This window comes from Diorhabda sublineata, chromosome 3, assembly GCF_026230105.1.
Source record: "Diorhabda sublineata isolate icDioSubl1.1 chromosome 3, icDioSubl1.1, whole genome shotgun sequence".
Taxonomy (NCBI): Eukaryota; Metazoa; Arthropoda; class Insecta; order Coleoptera; family Chrysomelidae; genus Diorhabda; species Diorhabda sublineata.
In genome coordinates, this window is record NC_079476.1 from 30,197,199 (window position 1) to 30,218,516 (window position 21,318).

The 21,318-nt window shown below is 31.9% G+C and overlaps 1 protein-coding gene across 5 annotated transcripts in view; it reads left to right on the forward strand.

Moving 5' to 3' along the window:
• LOC130440921 (calcium release-activated calcium channel protein 1-like) overlaps positions 1-21,318 on the forward strand; it is a 57,280-nt gene that overhangs the window by 14,156 nt on the left and 21,806 nt on the right. The window contains exon 2 of one of the 5 annotated variants that reach the window (XM_056774292.1): positions 12,089-12,498. The exons of the other annotated variants lie outside the window; for them this stretch is intronic. Within the exon in view, the coding sequence (XP_056630270.1) occupies positions 12,225-12,498 (274 nt within the window). The 5' untranslated portion in view covers positions 12,089-12,224. The remainder of the gene's footprint in view (positions 1-12,088; positions 12,499-21,318) is intronic. 5 annotated transcript variants of the gene reach the window in all.

The window sequence follows — 21,318 nt, forward strand, 5'->3', positions numbered from 1 at the left end:
TTTAAAAATGAGATAATTTTTTGCAAGGCTCTTTACGTTATTTACACATTCTAAAACACTATCAGCGCTCTACGCGTTCTTTTGTATAGTCAAGTAACCATAATCATAAAATAAAAATCACATTACAATATGAACATTGAAATATTATAATATAAACAACTGCAAACTCGATAAGACGGCGTCCCATGTGATTTATGTTTTTTTGAATAAAATGTGAAGTAGGAAATTCCTGTACATAAAAAATAGTCGTTTTTTAAGTATGAAGATTTGCAAATCATTCTGTATAAATTCAGCTACTGTAAAAAAATTAGTCAAGCAATACGAGCCCAATCAAAATCCTATCGAAACATTGATGTGCCGTGCCACTGGACCCCCACCGTTGACAATGCTACAGCCGCTTTCGAGAGAGTGATCCCCAAGATCGTGTTTTTCAATAATTATGAAAAAACCGTTATAAATTATCGCATTTTTTCGACGATGATTGTTTAACGTCTGTATATTGGGCAGCGGTCCCTGATAACTGGTCGGCTGGATAAAATCGAAGCAAAAATGTACACTGAAATTGTATGGTGATTAGGATAGGTACTTATTATAAATTTCAGCTAAAGCTAAAATCGTATTTATGAGCTTCTATGTTCTTTGCATTCTTTTGTGTCAGCTTTTGATCAGTAATCGTGGCACCCACTTCGCAAATAGCTTTTCCATAAATAATCTTTTATGCAAAATTTTCAGGAACTTTTATTCGAAGATTGCTTAGCATAAAGACAAGATATTTTATTAACAATTTTGGAATAGTTACAGTAAATGACTATCAGCATTATTCCCGTTCATATGGCAACGTTTGAAACCATGAAACCACTTAGAAATTATTAAATGAGATGGAAGATTTTCAGGATAATATTAACGTAATTTTTCATCGCTTTTTTGTTTTTTTCGCATAAAAAATATATTTTTCTAACACTTGAAATCCTTTTTTTCATATTTACTAAATAATTTAATAAATAACTGTCTTCGTGTTTTTATATGAACAGAATAAGAGCTTGAAAAAACAATATTTTGAGTCTTGATTTCCAATTTAGATCTCTTTCAAACATATGCAGTCCGAATTGATTGTAAATATCTTTTTTTCATAAAATAATGAAATGAATATTCAAAGTAGCTTCAAATTATTTGAAATACTTTATCTATAAGTAAAAAAAAGAAAATTCGATACATTATTTGTATAGTAATTTAGATAAAGACAAGAATTTATTCAAATGAAGCAATGAGTATTTTTTAAAATGAATTACTTAACTTTACCGACGTCAATAACAAACATTTTTTTGTAAAAAAACATCGAATATTTAGAAGTTTATATCAACTATAGTATTCTAATGACGTCAGTTTTTAATTACTCTGTTAAATATTCTTAGCATTTGATTTCAATTATCCTCATTATTCTTTTTATTGTTGATGTTTCGGCTCTTGTCTGAATAGACCGTACGCATGCTTGTTTTGAAATTTATCATCTTGCTTTATGTGCTACTTCATATTTCTGTCAAATATCCTCCTACCTTTGATACTTCTATCCCTTTAGTTTGTGTTTCCTTTATTAAATCCCTCTTACTTGATATAGTCATTACCTACATCTAATAGGATCTTTGGCTGTGACCATTGATTCGGTGAACTAGTAGTTTTATTAGAATTTATAAAATAGAGCTATGAATTTTACTTAGATTATTTAAGTCTTTTTATAGTTTTTTCGTTCTTAAGAATGTGAACCATTTCCAAAAATTCTTTTTCGTGTATTAGATTCCGTTTCAAGAATTTTTGAATCTTTATAATTGAATTTATTTTTTTTTTATATTTCATGGTTTGTTAATGCAGTCATATTTTTTTATTGTATTGATGACCTCTTAATCTATTCTCTAAATAATGAGATGTCTGCCTTATGTAGACATGTAGAGACTTCTTTTGTTTTTTGGTGTTTTAGATTTTAATTTAGTGAAATATTTGGATAATGTATTATGTCCTTCATGACTAATATCATATTTATTGAAATAATTCGACAATTGTTGGGAAAGTCCTTGTACATGTGGTAAGGAAAAATGTTTTTTGTTTTGATGTTTCGTTTCTTCTCTGTTTTTTAATTGATTGTAGTATTTGTTTATCCTTTTCTTAAATATGTTATTATACATAAGATGACATGAATTGAAGTTCAAATATCTTGAGGACCAAGTTGGTTTCGTATACCATTCTGTTCTTATATTATTGTCAATTTTATATGAGAAAACTTTCTTGATGTCCTATTTTAAAAAATCAATGTCATGTCATCCTGTCACAAAAAAGATCAGTGATAATAAGTTTGGCTGATAGATCTATCCAACTGTCAGATCTTGAATTTAGATGCTTAGCTATTCAAAAAGCAAAAACTGCATTGAAAGAAAATAATTATCCGAAAAAAATTATAAACAGACATTACAATGAATTAAAAAACAGAACAGAAACATCATTTTTCCTTACCATATGTACAAGGACTTTCCCAACAATTATCGAATTATTTCAATAAATATGATATTCAACAAATGATTTCAAAAACCACACAGAAACTTACGGTAAAAGTATTTATTTACCCTACGGCGGCCATTTTTTAATGGGCATAAGATGATTTTGACAATTAGATGGATTGCTCAATAAAACGACATCTGTCAAATTTAAACACGTATTTTTTGAAGGTTAGAGCAAATTAAAAATAGGGCAATCCAGAACCATGACCTGCGCAGCACTCATACGGATGCTGGATGACAAACAACGTGCTAGACACTATATCCTGGTACTCCAATATCTGTTCTTTGCCTTTGACAACCATGAGAACTACTTTATGTGGCTCCTCGCTAAAGAGGGTGGTTCATAATAATTTTTATACGAGCTAACTTAGTAAAAGCATTAGATATGTCTTCATATAATAAATCTGTCTGCACTTCTTCAGTACATCCATATGGAAATTCTCCTGTAACATCTTCTGTACTTGTTCTTGGAGTTTCAGTATCTTATAGTAAAACCTAAATATATTCTTTTATAAAAAGATAATATTAAATTACATTTTGCTCGATTGGAGTTGAGATTACGGACAGACGTAGTCTTTGAGAAAAAGTAGGGTTCATCAAGCATCTTTCCCGGTAACCTTTCACAAAGACAGGATTGATCTTTTTCCACCAACTACAACTTTAATATAGTTCCTTAACGATAATTACATCTTTTAACGGTTTTTTCTCTTTCGTATCTTTTTTGTTTTGTATGAATGAAAGCTTCACTTGTTTTATAGCTCATATTTAAACTGAGGACCCAATCAGAGTTTAATGTATCCTAACTAATATATATTTAAGAGAATACTTCTTCTAGGCTGTTGTGAAGCACTTAAAAGTTTACTAATAATACATACACACCAGAAATAAAGTGATTGGAGCATACTCTTGTATATCTCGCTTTTTCTATTTTTATTATATCATCTAACCTTCGTTTTATACGTTCCTTGGACAGCTGGTCAAGATGCTGCTTATGTTTGAACCATTTCCCTCTCTTACGAGACCATCTATGTTACACATGGTTGAAAATTCTCTAAAATACCAGTAGTGGGAAAATGATAACTAACTAAAGGGCTCGGAGGAAAGAGAGAACGATAAAATATTTGTTTCACTTAGTCGGGAAACCTTCCACTTATAGAAACTGTCCATATAGGAGTATGTATTACATATATGGTTTGAACGACATAACCGACAAATTGACTGACAGCTCTATTTTCACACTTTATTACCGCATAAAATGTTAGGCATCGCAAAGAACTTTTTGATTTAAATGAAATGGGTAAGTTAAGTAGAATTAAAATGTGTGTGTCGTCCATGCAGCCATATTTGACAGCTCTTTAGATAGGCATATCATTTGAATTTACTAATAGTAGCGCCATCTATATATGAGCGAACGAACTTTTAAGTCCACCTAATATATCATAGTAGAGTGTGAACGGTCTCGTATAAAATGTGTAACGAGCGATAAAATATATCAAGACGTAATATATATTTAGAACAGTGAATTTAGTTGCAAATTACAAAATATCCTTCCACGTATAAGCTTTTTAAACTAATTTCATAAATTTACAAAATTTAATTACAGAAAAGTATATATTATTTGTACCATCTAATTTATTCCGCGGTCGAATTTCATAATATAGGAAAATTGCTTTAAAAAAAATGTGTTGAATATAGTAGATGAAAAAGATATGACGTAATCGGATTATAAAATCATATGGTAGAAAATTGAAAACACTGTACTTCGAATTAGTTGCAATTAGGAGACTTGACACAATGGTTGTTTCACTTTATAACCTTCAAAGTATAAATTAATATAAATATATCTGTGAAGCGTACTGTAAAGTACTAACTATTTTTTAGTTCGGTGAAACGATTAATATATTATTAAAAAACTATTGTTAAGATATCAATCACCATTGACGTCAAAAAGCTTTTAGTTGAAATGGATTTTGTTCATCAAAACTTTCTTTAAATACTTAGAACGTATTTGAGATTAAGCAAATCAAATTACATGCATTCAGATACACTACTTAAATATTTCTTATAAAAAGAATACTTTCATAGAAGTTTTCGGAAAAACTTGTCCTTCGCTTGATAACAAAGGTTCATTTAAACAGTTTAACATACATTGGGGCCAAACCAACCCTAAGCTAACATTTTCGATTACAATGAATTTCTTCGATTTATCCAGACTCCATTTCTATAAATCACCATCATCGAGTTCACTGTTATCACTGCTCCCAATTTATGAAAATCGTTTCTATGTTTGAGAGTATGTTGGTGGTGACTTTGAAATTTTAAAAGTAAAACATTGCCGAGAATCTAAACGTTATGTGTTTATATGCAACATTGTTTCAAGAGACGTCAAGACAAATTTAATGGGATAAAATCGTGGTGATATGGTGGCATTCTCAAAATATTGCGACACTTTGTGACATCTCTGCTTAAACATCTTTGTAATATTAATAAATGGCATGACAACCGTTGTTTTTTCACAGGTTCTAGGAAATATTTCCAAAAATAACTAACATTGTAAGTTTGTGAGGTTACAATTATGATTAAAAGAGGAATGAACCGATAAGTTAGCTGAACAATGGTTCAGGTGGTGACTAGTAACACATCTCGACTGACTCATTCTTAAATTTAAGCGTTCAACAATACGGGCATTCCTTATCCAAACCAAACGAATGACCACTTTGGAGTGAACTTAATATTCAACATCAGACTCATACTGGAATGTGAGTTGAACGAATAAATCTGATGCAAATGCTCGTAGTAAGTGTTGCGTTGTTGATCAATAGCTCTACGTCTGTTTGATACGAATTTGCGTGTTTCTTTTTGCTCTAATTGTCTTTGTTGATTTCGTTCATCTAGTGCCTTTTGCGATTTTTTGTTGGATTTGTTCGCCTGATCCTCGTGCTCTTATATCTTGCATGACTTTGATTGTTCGACGACTCAAATTGGCTTTGCGTTTTGTGGGCATTGCTGACTGTACATAGAACATATAAATCATATAGAATCATATAGAACATATAAACTAATCAAATTAAAATACTTATTGATCAAAAGTAGTCACTTGGTATTTTATTTGTGTTTGCTTGTTAATTGACTTATCTTTCACAATAATAAAACACGTATTATTATTAAACACGTACACATTTCAGTTTTTATTTAAAACTATTTCCAAAAAAGGTACCATATGTACAGGTACGGTAATGGCCGTTGCTAGCGGGAGCACACAACATTCGTTTATTTAGGTATATAAGGGTAAAAACTGTCTTTATCAGTTATTAATAAACTGTGAATAAATAATTATTTCACTGGAATTTGATTATAAATTTACGATGAGAATAAAATTAACACGAGACTATGGTTTAATTTTTATTTCCACAGTTATTTTAGGGAATAATAAAACCTTTTTTTGAAAGAAAGAAACTTTAATGATGTATAACTATGATATCTAACAGATTATATTACACATATTATAAAACAGTGGTTATGTGAGTTTAATAAAAATTAATTTGAATTTATAAATTCGCTACAAGTTCTTTGAGCATTAGGATTAATTTTCTTTCAAGTCATCTCTACCATTAAATAATAAAAAATATTTTGTATGATTTTTTAACTTTTCAGTACACGTGCTTATATATTTTTCAACACATGTGTGATATTGTTTCATTGACTTTCTTATTTGAAAAATACGTTTTTTTCAAGAATTTAATTTTTTAAGAATTTACGTGGTAGTAGGAAAAATAGTGTAAACAATTCATTGGAAAGTGTATTTCGTACTCGTTACGTTTCAGCACTCGCCGCTATGCGTTTAAAACTGTAACTAATGCGAGATGTATCGTTTTCCAAACTCGTTATGTAATATCATTTTTATAATAAATATTTGACCATTCAGTCATTTTTTCAAATCTGAGATCAGAAAATAATTCGAGGTGGCAAAATCCGGCGAATAGGGTGCATGAGGTAGCAATTCAAATTTTAATTCATGAAATAATAATCAATGAAAATTATCCTACGCGCATCCCAAAAAACCGACGCCATGACATTGCCTGCAGATGGAACGGTCTTTGCCTTCTTTGGAGCGGGTTCTCCCTTTTGAATCTTTGAGAAACATCTCCATGATGCTGCTTTCGTTCCATTGTGAGAAAATGTGGCACCCATCTTGAGCATAGCTTTTTAATGTCCAAATTTTCAGTTAACATGCGATGTACCGCACTTTTTGAAATGCCTAATATATGTGCTAGCTCGCGCACTTTCAGTTGACGATCATTACGATCAGTACCACTTTGTAGATTTTCTTCCACTCCATTTCTGGAGTCGTTACCTCATTTGGTCGACCACTGCGATGCTGGTCTTTTCATTATAGAATGTCATCATAGCTTACGAGATACCTTTTAAGTATTAACTTTTTGATGCCATACTTATAACATTTGTTCAATTGACTTAAAGAGGCAGTTAGTACCTTCCAATAAAGAAAGTGTTCAGCAGTATAATTGCTACATATATCCACATAAGCTCAGGAAGAGGTTTATTTACTAGCAATTTGTTTTCAATGGTTAGGTTAGTATCAAAATTTCTTCCAATTAACTGTTAGTTAATTGTATGTCCAGATGGATATATAGACGCTTTCAAACAATAGAAAATTTCTTCCAATTAACTAATCGTTTTTTCTCAGTATGTTTTCAAGTTGCTTCCCTATGATAGATATACTTTTACCAAGTTGATTGTCTGTCCAGATAAATGCTTAGGTCTTTTAAAACTTTAGCTATTTCACCAAATTATTTACATCTAAAAGTGAATAATGAATGCCTACGAAAACTTAATATTTATCTGCCTAGACAAAATACACAAGGTGGTTTTTCATCTTACTCATTTTCTATGTTGATTGCCAATGATATAATCTAAAAAAAGTTTCATTTTATTTGCGCTTCACCGTGTATTCTAGGTCTAATTGATGTGAAGAGAAGATTGTCAATTGCTTCGCTTGTAGGTGAATTCCGGTATTAAATACAGCTGTGGTAGGAGAGGTCTACTATCTATTGAAAGTCATTCACATTTGCTTACATATTCAAATTGAAAATTTTAAGTAATCTCAAGATGTATTTCGACTCCTCTATCAGTCATCTCATGACCTTCAACTGTTCTGTTAAAATAATAATCAAGATATTATTTAGTTATTAATTTTTTATAAAAATGTAATGTGACAAAATTATTTGAAAATCAACGAATGACTAAAAATAATGATTAATAATTGCACTATTAAAAATAGAATAAATATGTGTATTCTTTGTTCCATGAAAAAGTTTAGTTATGTGGTAAACTATACAAGGATAAATCATTAGAGAAATGGTATGCTTTTGAAGGTAAGGTTAGGTTAGTTATTATAATGATATGTATAAAACATAAACAAACTTGTTCAGTATTTTACTTAAAATTTATGTTCTGTTTCTTCTATTACATTTCTATTGAAATAATAAACATTGACAAGCCAACAAGATAAATGAAATACAATTTGAATGTCTGCAGATCTAAATTAATTTTTCGTAACAGGGTAAAATTATAGATTACGAGTATTATATTAGGCATTAATTTATTATTTATTCATCGAAACTGATAGATCTATGCGAAATAGGAATTTCAACGTAAACAATTTAACCAACCTACTTCCAATCTTCCAGTTTGCTAGACTTAATATCACTCTTTGAATACGCTACATATATTGAAATCGATAATTAACGAAACAAGAACGGGCAGATATACTTGAAGTCAAAGGAAATTAGAATTTGTAAACTACATTTTTATTAACTGTTGTTGGAATTTCTGGAAAGGTTGGTGATATTCATACTGAACATACTGTTTATACTACCACTATACCAACACTCACAATTACACTGTCTGATCATTGTTTCGATAATCAATTTATCGTCTTCAGTCAAACAGTATAATTGTGAGTGTTGGTATAGTGGTAGTGTAAACAATGTGTTCAGTATAAATTTTTTATAATAAAAAAATATTTCTACAAAACATATCACGTATAATTTATCTCAAAGTAGATTCTTAATGAGTAAATTAATATGATGATGATATATTATAATTTTCTTGGTACATTTGGTTTTTAAGATTGATTAAAATAATATGCTGATGCAGACATTAGCTATGGAATTCCCACTGCGAAGAACTTAGGACATGCAAGAACTGGCTATTAAATAACGAGACTGGTTAGGTTAGGCCTTTTGCAACAATTTATAGCACTCAGAAATTTGAGATTGAAACATTGCTCCTGTTTTTCGTCACACACGGTTTTCGGCACGAGAAAAAAACACGTTAGTATCAAACCCCTAGTGCACAAATTCTATAATAGTGACGGGGACATGTTTTGGGACGTGCATAGACAAGATATCTGGATAGTCAACGCACTACTCGTTTTTTACCTCACCCATCTATGGCGCCCTCTAGGAGCACAGTCTAGTTATTTAATAGACAGACCTCGTATGGCGTGCCCCAACAAAGAGGATGTGCTTTTCTTTGAGTAGAGTTTATTTAATTTAAATTCATTAAAAATTCACATATTGTAAAAATAACGAAATTTTAATTATAATATCAGACCTATGCTGCAATATACATGATGGTAATACCCCAGATTAAATTATATAGATTTCTTAGTAAGAGGGAAAAACGAAATTATGAGACAGATGCAAAAGGTAGCTGATATAAAGGAACGGCACACAGTGGGCCGAATGGCCAAATAGCGGAACAAATATCTCGAAAACGGATTAAGATAAAAACCTGGGGTTTATTTCATTCGACTCGTAGTAAAAAAATACATCGAGTTAAACTGTTTTTATTGCAGAGGAAATATCGCAATACACCTTTATAGCAAATCCAAATACATCAACCTGGGATAATTTTGTGCTTAGTTTTGAATCAATTCCACTAGCAAGAACTAAGCAGGTTAAGTGTATGGGCCTTCTTATAGACTACAAACTTTCATGGGAAGCACATATAGACAGTATCTGCAGGAAGATAGCACCGGCAGTTGGAATGCTTGAGAGAACCTTCACCATTTTGTTTTTCAAATACTTACTAATATTATACTACTCATTTATCCATTCCCACCTCTCATACCTGACACTAGTATGGGAGAATTATAGTGCTACACATCTTCATCCATTGAATGTTCTGCAAAACAAATCAAACGAGTCTTTGGTTTGCCTCATCTTCACCCTACATCAGGCTTATACCACCCACACGGAATTTTAAATGTGAAATCTGTATATATACAGCAAGCAGCCAACTTCATACACATCTGCTTTAATGTGGTTAGGTTAGTTATCCTACCATCACAGTGTCAGATCAGCAGACCTTCTACGAACCACAACAGCAAGAACTACAATGGGCCAAAGGTCGATTGCATTTCAAGGACTAAAATACTACAATCAGCTGCCAAAAGAGACTAGAACTCTTAGTGTGAACAGTTTTAATGTGGAACTTTGGAAGCTGATTCAGCGAAACTTTTTTAAAAGCTTGTCATAGGAGGATACTGTACACTATTGTTAAAAAACTTCTTATTTAATTTCGCTTTTAAGTACCATATGGTACTACTTGTGCCCCGTGGGGAATGTATTTAGATTGTATATTATAAATAGAAAAAGAGCTGGGGAACGAAAATACAGTGAGATATATAAAAGTACAAAGACTCAACTGGGCTGGGCATATAATGACAATAAAACCAACTGAAATGATCGAAAGAATAACGCAATGGCATTGTGGCCAAGGAGAAGAGGCAAAAGACTTGAAGAAACGAGATAGAGGAAGACATAAGAGCACTTAATATAGAGAATTTGAGGGCAAAATGCTGGAACCGAAAGGAATGGAAAATAATAACAAAAGCAGCCAAGACAAACAATGAGCTTTCGAAGAAACAAAAATAGAAAACGAGGAATAATCCACTTCAAAAAAGGATTTCAAAGAGCTAAAAGCGATAGTAATAATCCAAAGGATTGAAAGGCTTGATGACAATGATGATTTGAATTGAATAATCCCTACAATTCAAAATTCCTTAGAACTTAAAAACTGGAGAATTATGTGAATAACAAAACTAGGGATTCAAAGTCAAAAGTTGTTCAATCTCAAAAGAAACTTACGATTTAAAATTCAAGGAAATGAGATTAACAGTTTCTGAACATTATTACTTTCTAGGTGCTTTGGTTTGTAATAAAAGGATTCGACGTTGCCAGTAGCTTGTGAAACTCGACTTCGTTAGTAGAAAAGCGATATCTTTTCCGCGAGTTTCTAATCATCAAAGTCTTATAATTCTTACTCCCATCTTCTTGTGGCTCTTTCAACAATATTTCGACTTAGAGAATCGAATCAGCACCGTACAAAAAAGTTTTATGCACTGCGGATGGCATGTAGCATACTTCTTAATAGTCATATCTGCTGTTTCTTTTGATATTTTCGTAGATCGATCATTGCATTGCTATTTATGACTTTCAGTATTGTAGAAATGTACAATTCAAGTCATTTGGGTAAACAAGGTAATGCAACAAATAAAGACGTACTCTAATTCTTTCCTTTCTTTGCGGTGTTATTATCGAATAGGCAGAGGAAGGCAGGTGATTTTGTTCTTTACTTCAACACGTCTAGTTTAAAAAGTGTCCTGCCATATTTTGGAGGAAGCTGTTGTTGTAATCATATCTATAATCTCAATGCTTATTTAATTCGTAACTTATAACTCTCTAATTTTTATGTTGCCCAATGTGACTAACAAGTGGCTTAGTTGACTATCGTAGAGCAGGGAAAAATTTGATAATTTTTTTCCCCCCTTTTCATAATTATATACCACTTATTTAGAGTAATGTGTAATTTGGTCAAACTTTCATTATTCTGACACAGTATGCCTAATTGATTGGGAATACCCTTGCAACAGGGGGAAAATCACGCTGTTCCTAGATCCTGTAGCTTAAAAAGTGTAATAGTAAAATAGTCATTTTACAAAGTTTTCAGCAATTGTTCACGTCTAAGAATTGAGTATATTTATAATGATATAATTCAATTATTATTAATTTACTTTTATACATAACATAAACATAAATTTGCCGCCCCTTAAAATCTGTTGCCCTGGACTACAGCCCACTCAGCCTACTGGTAAACCCACCACTGTATTGTAATAAGAAAATCATTGATGGTACTATTTAACATACAATGTTTATTGTTTATTTAAACATTTCTAAAAGTGTTTGTATGTTGGAATTCATTTGCTTTGAAAAGATGAATTCATCTTGATTTTTTATAAACTAATTTATCAAGATTGTATAATTAATGTTTATTTACATTTGTTCGGTTTTATCGACAATTGCAAACGGAAAATTTATGCGAATTTGTAAATATTAGTCAGAAAAGAACGACATATATTTCTATGAATTTATTAAAGTCCATTATCAACATTTTAGCTGTTGAAATGCTCATAGTTGATTTATAAATTATATTTATATATATTTTTTATTTCCTAGTAATATCCTTCAATGGAATGATTTTATCAGACCGTCCAATTTGGCAAAAACGGATATCTGAAGCACTGAATATTTCATACGAACGCGTTCATCATATAGTTCACGTCAATTTGGACATGAGAAAAATTTCTGCAAAATGGATCCCGAAATGGTAGAGGCAAGGGTAGAAGCATCGCATTCGATCTGTGCTCGATTTGAAAACGATGTAGACTTCTTAAACCAAATTGTTACTAAGGATGAGACTTGGGTACATTTCTACAATCCAAAAACAAAGCAACAATCAATGGAATGGCGACACTTTGGTTCTCCAAGACCTAAGAAGTTTCGTGACCAAAAATCTGCTGAAACAGTTCTTGCTTCAGTTGTTTGGGATTGCCATGGAGTAATCATGATTGATTTTTTGGATAAAGGTAGAACAATAACTGGAGATTACTATTCGACAATACTGACCACTCTACGGGAAAAATTAAAGAGAAAAGGTTCGAAAAGATATCCAAAGGTGTTTTGTTTTTGCAGGACAACGCCCCTGCACACAAATCTCATGTTAACATACAAACAACTCGTGATTTAGGGTTTGAATTACTAGAACACACCCCTTATTCACCAAATTTGGCTCCGTCCAACTATCATCTCTTTCCTCAACTGAAAAAAAGTTTAAGAGGTCGTAACGTTTTTCCAATGAGGAGGTAATAAAAGCTGTGGAGGTCTGGTTTGTAGGGCAAGAACATTTTTTTGAAAGGTCTAGAGACGTTGCAGGTTCGCTGTAATTATTGTATCCAATTAAGAGGAAAATATGTTGAGTAATAGAATATTTTGACGTTGAAATTTTGTTTGGTTCTATAGTAGGCTAAGAATTTTTCAATATATCCTCGTATATATAATTTTCACGTGAAAATGCACAAATACATACTTTAGAGGCTTGATATCAAGCTTGTGCATAAACGGTTGATCAAAAAATTTCTACTAGAACATAATGAATTTCCAAGGTTACCACCAAAAATAAAATAATGACAACATTTGAATGAATTTCCTGTGAAACGAAAAAACGTTATTATGTATATATACGAATTGTTTCTTATTATTGCAAATAGTTCAGGTAATTGAAAATTCAAAATATAAAACTGTTATTAAACAATATCTTTGAAATTGTCTTTTTCTTCGAAATATGTATATATGATTTACATTGGGTGAATAAACACTGACTCTTAAGTCCTCAATTTATTTACACACTATACACTATTTATAATAATACATTTCTAAATATCACACAAATCATTTATATACCTAAATATAATGCTACAACGTTCTAGAACAAAAAAAGAATAGAAAGAAATAAATAAATAGATCTTCCTAAAAATTATTTAGAAGAAATACTGTAAATAAATCGCCTGCTACTAAAAAGATTATATACAAACAAACCAAACGAGTTCAGCCTTTAATAAAAAATATAAAAGACGCCGCGCGAATTCGCCGAAGCTTTCAAATTCCATAGTAGCTAGACAGAGCCGGCTAAGGGAACCATTTTGCGATTTGTTCGTGACATTAACATCCGTAAGGCAAATCTACCTTTTTTAGTACAAATTGATGTTAGTATACATTATAATAAACATTTTTTTAACAAAAAATCAAAAATTTTTACTTTATAACAGAGAAATGTATGATCGGAATCGCCAAAATAGTGTCATAAATATTTAGAAAAAAATCTATCTTTGGACTAGGATTTTGATACTAAGATTGGGATATGGCGGGATTCGAAACAAAATAAACTGCAAAGGGGTTGAGCTATAAAAGTGAAAATTATTACAAAAATTGCAAAGTATCTCAAAATAAAATTCAATGTTATACTAGATCACACAATTTCTGTATCAATTTCCTCATCAACAATAATGTTTTCGGCTTCATTATTGAGACCTTCGGCTTCTTGGTTTTTCAAATCTCGATAGCGTCTCGTGGTTTCTCCACCCTTGTCCAAAGTGTTCTGTTAACAGTTTCGCAACATCCTTTTTTTCAGCTTTAAGGCTAACCTCCTCTTGTTGATGGCTTTTGGGTTTATGTGAGACATATTAAACTTGTGGTTTTGTGACAGCTTTTACTTGACAAGCTTCAGTAAAAGACTTGACACTGGACCTTGTTCTTTTTTAGCATAATCCTTTTTGATGGATCGAACTTAAAGTGCCACAAGTTTTGTTTTTTTACACTTTTCCACATTCATACTTCCAGTCTTTAACCGGTACAGTGACTCGTAACAAGATGAACGGTTCCATGTTTTCAAGAACTAGCAAAGAGGATCGAATTTTCATTTTGCACCCGCACCCATCTGTAAAACATTTCACTTTGGTTTCTCCCATTCATCAGTATGCAAAAAGTTTTTGGCAAATTTACTCTCAAACCACGTATAGCAGTTAACATTTGCCTTTGTCAGTTTGAATTTGGAATTTCCGGTTGTTAATGTAAAATTGTAGAATGTCTGCTAAAATAAGCAAGTTAGTCAGGGACTCGTGAAAGAAGCAGGTTCTTTTGTCAATCACATGTTATCATCAGACGTTGAAAGCGAGTAAAATGCCTCAGCTTTCATCTGGTGTTTGCAAATTATCTTTCTTATTAGTATTTTTCTCAATTTTGAGTTGTACTTCAAGGAATAAACAAGTTGAGCAGGCATCCGTTTTGGTGGCCCAAAACCAAAATTAAAGTTTTTGTTTACGACTTCACGGAAGTATAACTCTTTGACAATAAATTCTGGATCAACAGAGTAATTGTACGTTTAGAAATATTCAGCTCGGGGAGAACGTACTTTCTATAGATTGCCCTATGCCTATCATATTGTGACTCAATAACTTTTGTATTTTGTGCAATCTCGAGTATTTTGGTTTGTTTAACTGCAAATTTTTCCAATTTTCTGTTTCCACCTCTTGTTTCTGTAGCTGCCGCACCTCCACTTTTATAGTGTCCCTTCAAAACTCCTAACACTCTATCTTTTTTCAGCCCGAGAATGGTTAAAAATACATCTCGATATACCCTGTCTAGCGTACCATCACGATTTCTAAAGCAATAAAAAAGCTGAGATCCTTTCCAGACCTACTATTATATATTATAATTATAAAATTATTTTGTTGTCTTTGGACGAATAAAATACAGAAAGGAATTTTGCAATGGAATTTTGGCTTGGTAGGTAGTTCTGTTGCTGAATATCTGAAACAAGTCGGCAGTTGTGAGGTTTTAGGTAGGACAGGCAAAACCTAAAACCCGAAACTAGACGCTCCTATTGGCTGATTTGAATTTGGTGGATTTTGAAACTGAAAAATATCGTAAATGTCTTTGGACTTGTCGGAGATTGCAACTAAACCTCAACTCTGACCTCAAAATACACTAGGATGTGGCTGGATTTGCTACAAAATAATAGTTTTACTGAAATCGGCATAGAAAAATCAATAAGAAACAATATCAAACTTAACTTCGAAAAAATTTTTTTTATTTTATTGATTCTGGGCACTTGAAATATCTGATACAATTTTTAGGCGAATTAGTGTTCAGTAGTGTGTACAATTATAAAAATAACTGGAAACGCTTAGTGAATATAAATTAATACCAATAAATAAACAAATTAATTCCAAAATGCTTGTAATAAATTATATCCGTGTTCATAATAGGAACGAATTTAACATGTTACAAATCCTTGTGTTGAAAAGATTGACATTTTATTATAATATAAAAATTTCGTAAACAACTTCTGAAAACTAGGTAAATTGTTATATTTAGAACAACTATTTTAAATTTTTACTAGAAAATAATGATATCGATGGCGTTCAATGACATGTTTTTTCTGTAGACAAAAAAACAATTGTTGTTGTTAGAATATTAAACAAATTTGCTTTATTTTGGTATTAGATGGTGATGTTCCACATAAATTATATAAACCTACTTAAATACGAAAATGGACAGTAAAACACGTGAGGTTTAACTGTTACATTAAAACACTATGTTTTATTTATGGGTTATAATTTCATCTATGACGGTATTAAACAGAAACCGATTTATAGAGCCATTACCGATTATCATCACTTGCAGATGTTTGGTCAGTTAGCCCGCTATTTATTTTTGCTTAATTACATAAAATAACTTTGTCATAAAGGTGTATTAGGTCTTTTGATTGTATGTTATTCAGCAGATCAGTAAATCGCATGAAGGTAGTTAGTAGTATACGATAGATGGCACCCTGATAGACGAGGGCAGTCCAATAAATAGTACCTAGGCTCTCCACCCGATGTCGCTAGTATCGCAAGAGCTATTTACTATCAGGTGATACATTTTAGACTACTGTCGAAATTTCAGCCCGATCGGACTCGAAGTTTTATTCTGGTGTTTTTTTTAACGAAATCATTTAGCAGAGAAATCACATAGCGCTTGGTTGCTGTGTATGGCGACTTCTTCCATGGCGACCGTTACAAATTAGTTTAAATTTTCAACGTTGTCGCACGTCAGTTTTTGATAAGCCACGTCTAAGAACAAACGTGAGACCCCTTCAGAGCAGTGCTTGACGCTGTTTAAGTGCAATCTGAAGAAGTTTCTGCGTCGTTTCGTGACAGTCAACGAAACTTGGATTTACTGGTATACATCAGAGATCATGGCTCAGTCGGAATAGTGGACATCAATCAAGTTTATGTGCTCCAAAGAAGGCATAGAGTGCTCTATCAGCCGAAAGGATGATGGTTACCATTTTCTAGAATTCACAAGCTGTTATCTAAATACTAAATTAAACTCTAAAGCTTAAAGAAGGTCAATACGGTTACAGGGTTACTATGATAATTATTCGGGCGATTCGACGTCAAATTAATGAAAAAACGACCTCATTTAGCGAAAAAAGTGCTCACCATAATAACTCACCGGCTCACATCTCCGTTCTTGCCACGGCCAAATTAGACTACAAAGTGCTGCCCTATTTGCCATATTCTCCAGATTTGGCCTCTTGCGGCTTCTTTTTAGGTCTAAACTTGAAAAAATCACTCGCCAGGTAAATTCGAATCGAATGAGGTAGTATTCCTTGCCACATATACATTCTTTGGAAACCTCGAGAAAACGAATTTTTCATACGGGTTAAAGAATTTGGAGCATTGCTGGGCCAAGTATTTTAAAATAAAAGGACTGTATTGGAAAATAAATTGCCACTTTTTCTCAAAATTTTCGTATTTCTTTTGTATGACAGAGAGAGCGAGAGGGAAATGCTTTATTGTCAAAAAATTGCTTACAATTTGTAGAGAAAAGCTTGTAAAAAAACTAAGAACCAAACATGCAAGTAACATAACAAAATTACTTTTCAAAATGTACATATCAAAATTAACTTTACCGCAATCCTAAAATAAGTAATGATTTGTATTAAAAATCAATCACAACATTAAACCAGTGTATAGCATGCTCCGAATTAAATATTATTCGAATAAAAGTTGTTTATAGAGTAGAAGGCACTTTCCGGTAAATATGCCTTAAAATTATTGCGAAATGTTTGAAAAGATGTTAAAGATTTGATTTTAATTAGCAAATAATGTTGCTTTTTTTTTCATTGTAAAGTATTGAGCTCTTAACTCATTCTGAACGTGGAGTAGGTAGATAAAGATCGTGTACACCGTGTTTCTAAGAGGACAGCTGTGCCACGATCTCTCTAAAATTGGATAAGCGTGCTAACGAATAGGGCAAACAGATTTAAAGATAAATAAGGATCCTACAGCCAATATTTTTAATGTTTTAAAGTTGTCCTGGCAGTGCTAAATACTTATTGGACTACCCTCGTTCACCTGCTAGGGAGAAACATTCATTGTATCTTATTTATCTTGATGTTTTTTCCCTTTCACATGTCATAATTTTTCTTTAAAACTCTTAAATATAAAGTTCTTCCAACAGCTTTTTCGAATCTAGCAATTTTTTGTTGTTCACAACGATTTTATTATATTTATTATGATTGTAGGATTTAATAAAAATATTATATTGAAAGGATATTAAGCTAATCGGTATTAAAATTTTATTTACTTCTGAACTTAAAGCTATAGCGTGGATTTTATCAAGCAACGTCATGGCAAATATTGGAAATGTTGAAATAAACAAAACAATTAAAAAACAAATCGTATATTATAATTTTTGATTCAGTAATTTATCATACCAAGCTTTATATATTTTTAAAAATCTATCTTTTGGTTGAACGGTGAAATCTCCTAAACAAAACATTCTGTAAGCACATTCGCCATATTCTCCAATACCAAAAAGCTGGCTGACGTTTTTCCATGGCTTAAAAAGAAATTCATATGACATCCTATATATTTGCACTGCTCTCGTTTTTCTCAAACCTATGTTAACAAAGTACTTTTCTAAATCACTGGGAAATTTATCTAAAACAGTAAGGGGGTCTGGATTTTCGGAAAGAAACCAAAACACGTACGGTCTAGCGACAACACAGGAAGTTCTATTAAGAAAAATGGTAGCTACAAGTAATGCCCAAGGATCAGTGTATAAACTTTCTTCTATGAGGTTATGCGGAGATCGTGGGGGAATCCATGAGGAAGTATCTCTTTGCTTTTGATGTTTAAGGTATTTGAATTCGAAGTCTGTTATGAGAAAATTTGTAATAAATTCTTCCTGTTTAGTTTTACTATCTTTAACTTCATTATCGAATGCGTATTTTTTCTGCGTTGTTTGTAAAATGATATCAGTAGCGTTATTTTTCACAGTATTTTTATTAACATCGTGAAAATATTTACTTTCTTTTTCGTCATGTATTGCATTATATTTTCTCCACTTTTTCTTTTGTTCTTTACTTATTTCTTTTAGGCCTCGTAAATATATTTTCTGATTGGTTTTATATGTAATTATACCATTTTGGATACTATTTGATTGGATAACGTTCTCTTCAACTTCTTCTATTTTACCTAAAGTTGTTTTACGAATTTTAAAAAAATTTTGCACTTTCTCAAATTGTCTGACACTATAGTCTATTTCGTCCGATGTAAATCCAAATGTTGGTTCCTTTACTATTTCATTGAATATTTTACGATGAAATTGTTTCAAAAAATTCATATTAATGCTTGTAATTCTAATATCTTGACATTCTTCGTAACATTTTGGACACATACCTGCCACGAAGTTGCAATTATCATTGAAGAATCTTGATAATACTAAAGAATCCGACATTTCTGAAACAGAAAATTATTAAATCATTACATAAATATTTGAAGTAAAGTAGATTGTTGTTATGATGAACCGAGTTTAAAATTATTTGGCATAATGATGGCCAATAAACTCTAATTATACATCCATTGATATCTCCATTGGTCAGTGGGTTATTTTGAAAGAACTTGTTACCTCTAGGTATAATTTTTTTTTAAATTCTTATATTAGTTTGGTCATAATTTTACAACGTTTATAATCAATGAAATTTAAAATATTTCTTCGTAATCGAGAGTTAGTTTTTAAAAAATAAAAAACTCGATTTTATAGTCTATTTTAATATACAATTGAGGGGCGTTCGCTAATTAGTGATTAAAATGTGCCAAGTCGTGATCGTGGTTGTCATGAAGATTAGACAACTTGTGACGATAGATTATGCATCTCGGGATTTTTGTTTTGAAATTAAAAAGAAAAGTATACAGTGCTTTTCAGATAAAAGTATCCACCTTTAATAACTTTTGTAATACTGGTATTTAGAAAAAATCCAAAAACACGTCAATTTATGTTGGAAGGGGCAAGCATTATGGCTTATTTAAACTTACTGGAAAAGCCACCCCCTCACCCCTAGCAGCATCCCCTTTATTTTTTTAAATTACTTTTCATATTTTTTATATAAAATTTGGATACTCCTCTTTGAGCTGATTTCAAAAATGTATAATACTTGTAGGTTAAAGTGGTTAGTTTATGAGATAAACAATTTTTCTTTTAAGAGCACAAATTTTACTTATTATTTACTTTCACCTTATTTGCCTGTACTAAAATGGGTTGTACAACAGTTCAAACTCTTTAATCTTTTTAACTGTGCTATTTATTCTACTTAAAAAATCCAAACAACAAAAAACTCTACTTTTTATTAAAGTTTGACATTGTCAACTAGAATTTGTAGTCACTATTGATAGTGTAATTTGATACATTATTTATTTTGTTTCTCTGAAATGGTTTACTCTTTGCAAGAAAGAATTGAAATTGTAGGTTTATACTACCAAAATAATAATTGTGCAAGAGCTGCTGCTAGAATATTTAACGAATTACATGACGGAAGACATGCAACTCATAAGTATGTAATTCAACTGATGGAGAAATTTACCACAACAGGGTCTGTTTGCAATAAAGTGCATAAGCGACAGGGACTCGTAAATAACGAAGCAATCCAAGTGGCAATTTTAGGGCAAGTCAGCTTAGAGGCTCAACAACCCCAATGGTTGTCAACAATAAGTAGAGCGATCGGTGTTTCATCTTCTACAGTTTTCCGAGTTCTACATAAATTCAAGTACCTCCCATACAAAGTTAAGTTGGTGCACGAGTTGATTGAAGATGATTTTGATCGTCGCCTAGAGTTTTGCGAATCAATGACGCAAATTATCAATAACAATCCACAATTGTTAAACAATATTTGCTTTTCTGATGAATGCTCATGGTCATTAAATGGCTTAGTAAGTAGGCATAATTGTAGATATTGAGCTGAAAGTGATCCACATATTATGCATGAATTCCATACACAACATCCCCAAAAGTTAAACGTTTGGTGTGGTATCCTAGGTGACCACATTGTCGGACCTTTCTTCATCAACGGAAATTTAAATGGTGAATCATATCTTGAGTTACTCAGGGAAGGGGTTAACCCACGTATTACAACAATAATAGAAAATGATGATGACCTTTCCGAAGATTTACTGGTATTTCAACAAGACGGAGCTCCCCCACACTATGCTATGCCTGTCCGACAATTTTTAAACGAAACATTCCCCGCTCGTTGGATAGGTAGAAGGGGGCAGATGATGGAGTGGTCACCTAGGTCACCGGATTTAACACCCCTAGACTTCTTTTTATGGGGGTATTTAAAAACAAAAGTTTATGCTACCCAACCAGAATCTCTGGATGATTTACGAGAGAGGATAGAAAATGAATGTCGACAATTAAATCCAGCCGTATTAAGCAATGTCAGAGAGGCATTTCAAAATAGATTATACCATTGTATGGAAGTGAATGGTACTCATTTTGAACACTTATTGTAACTTCAT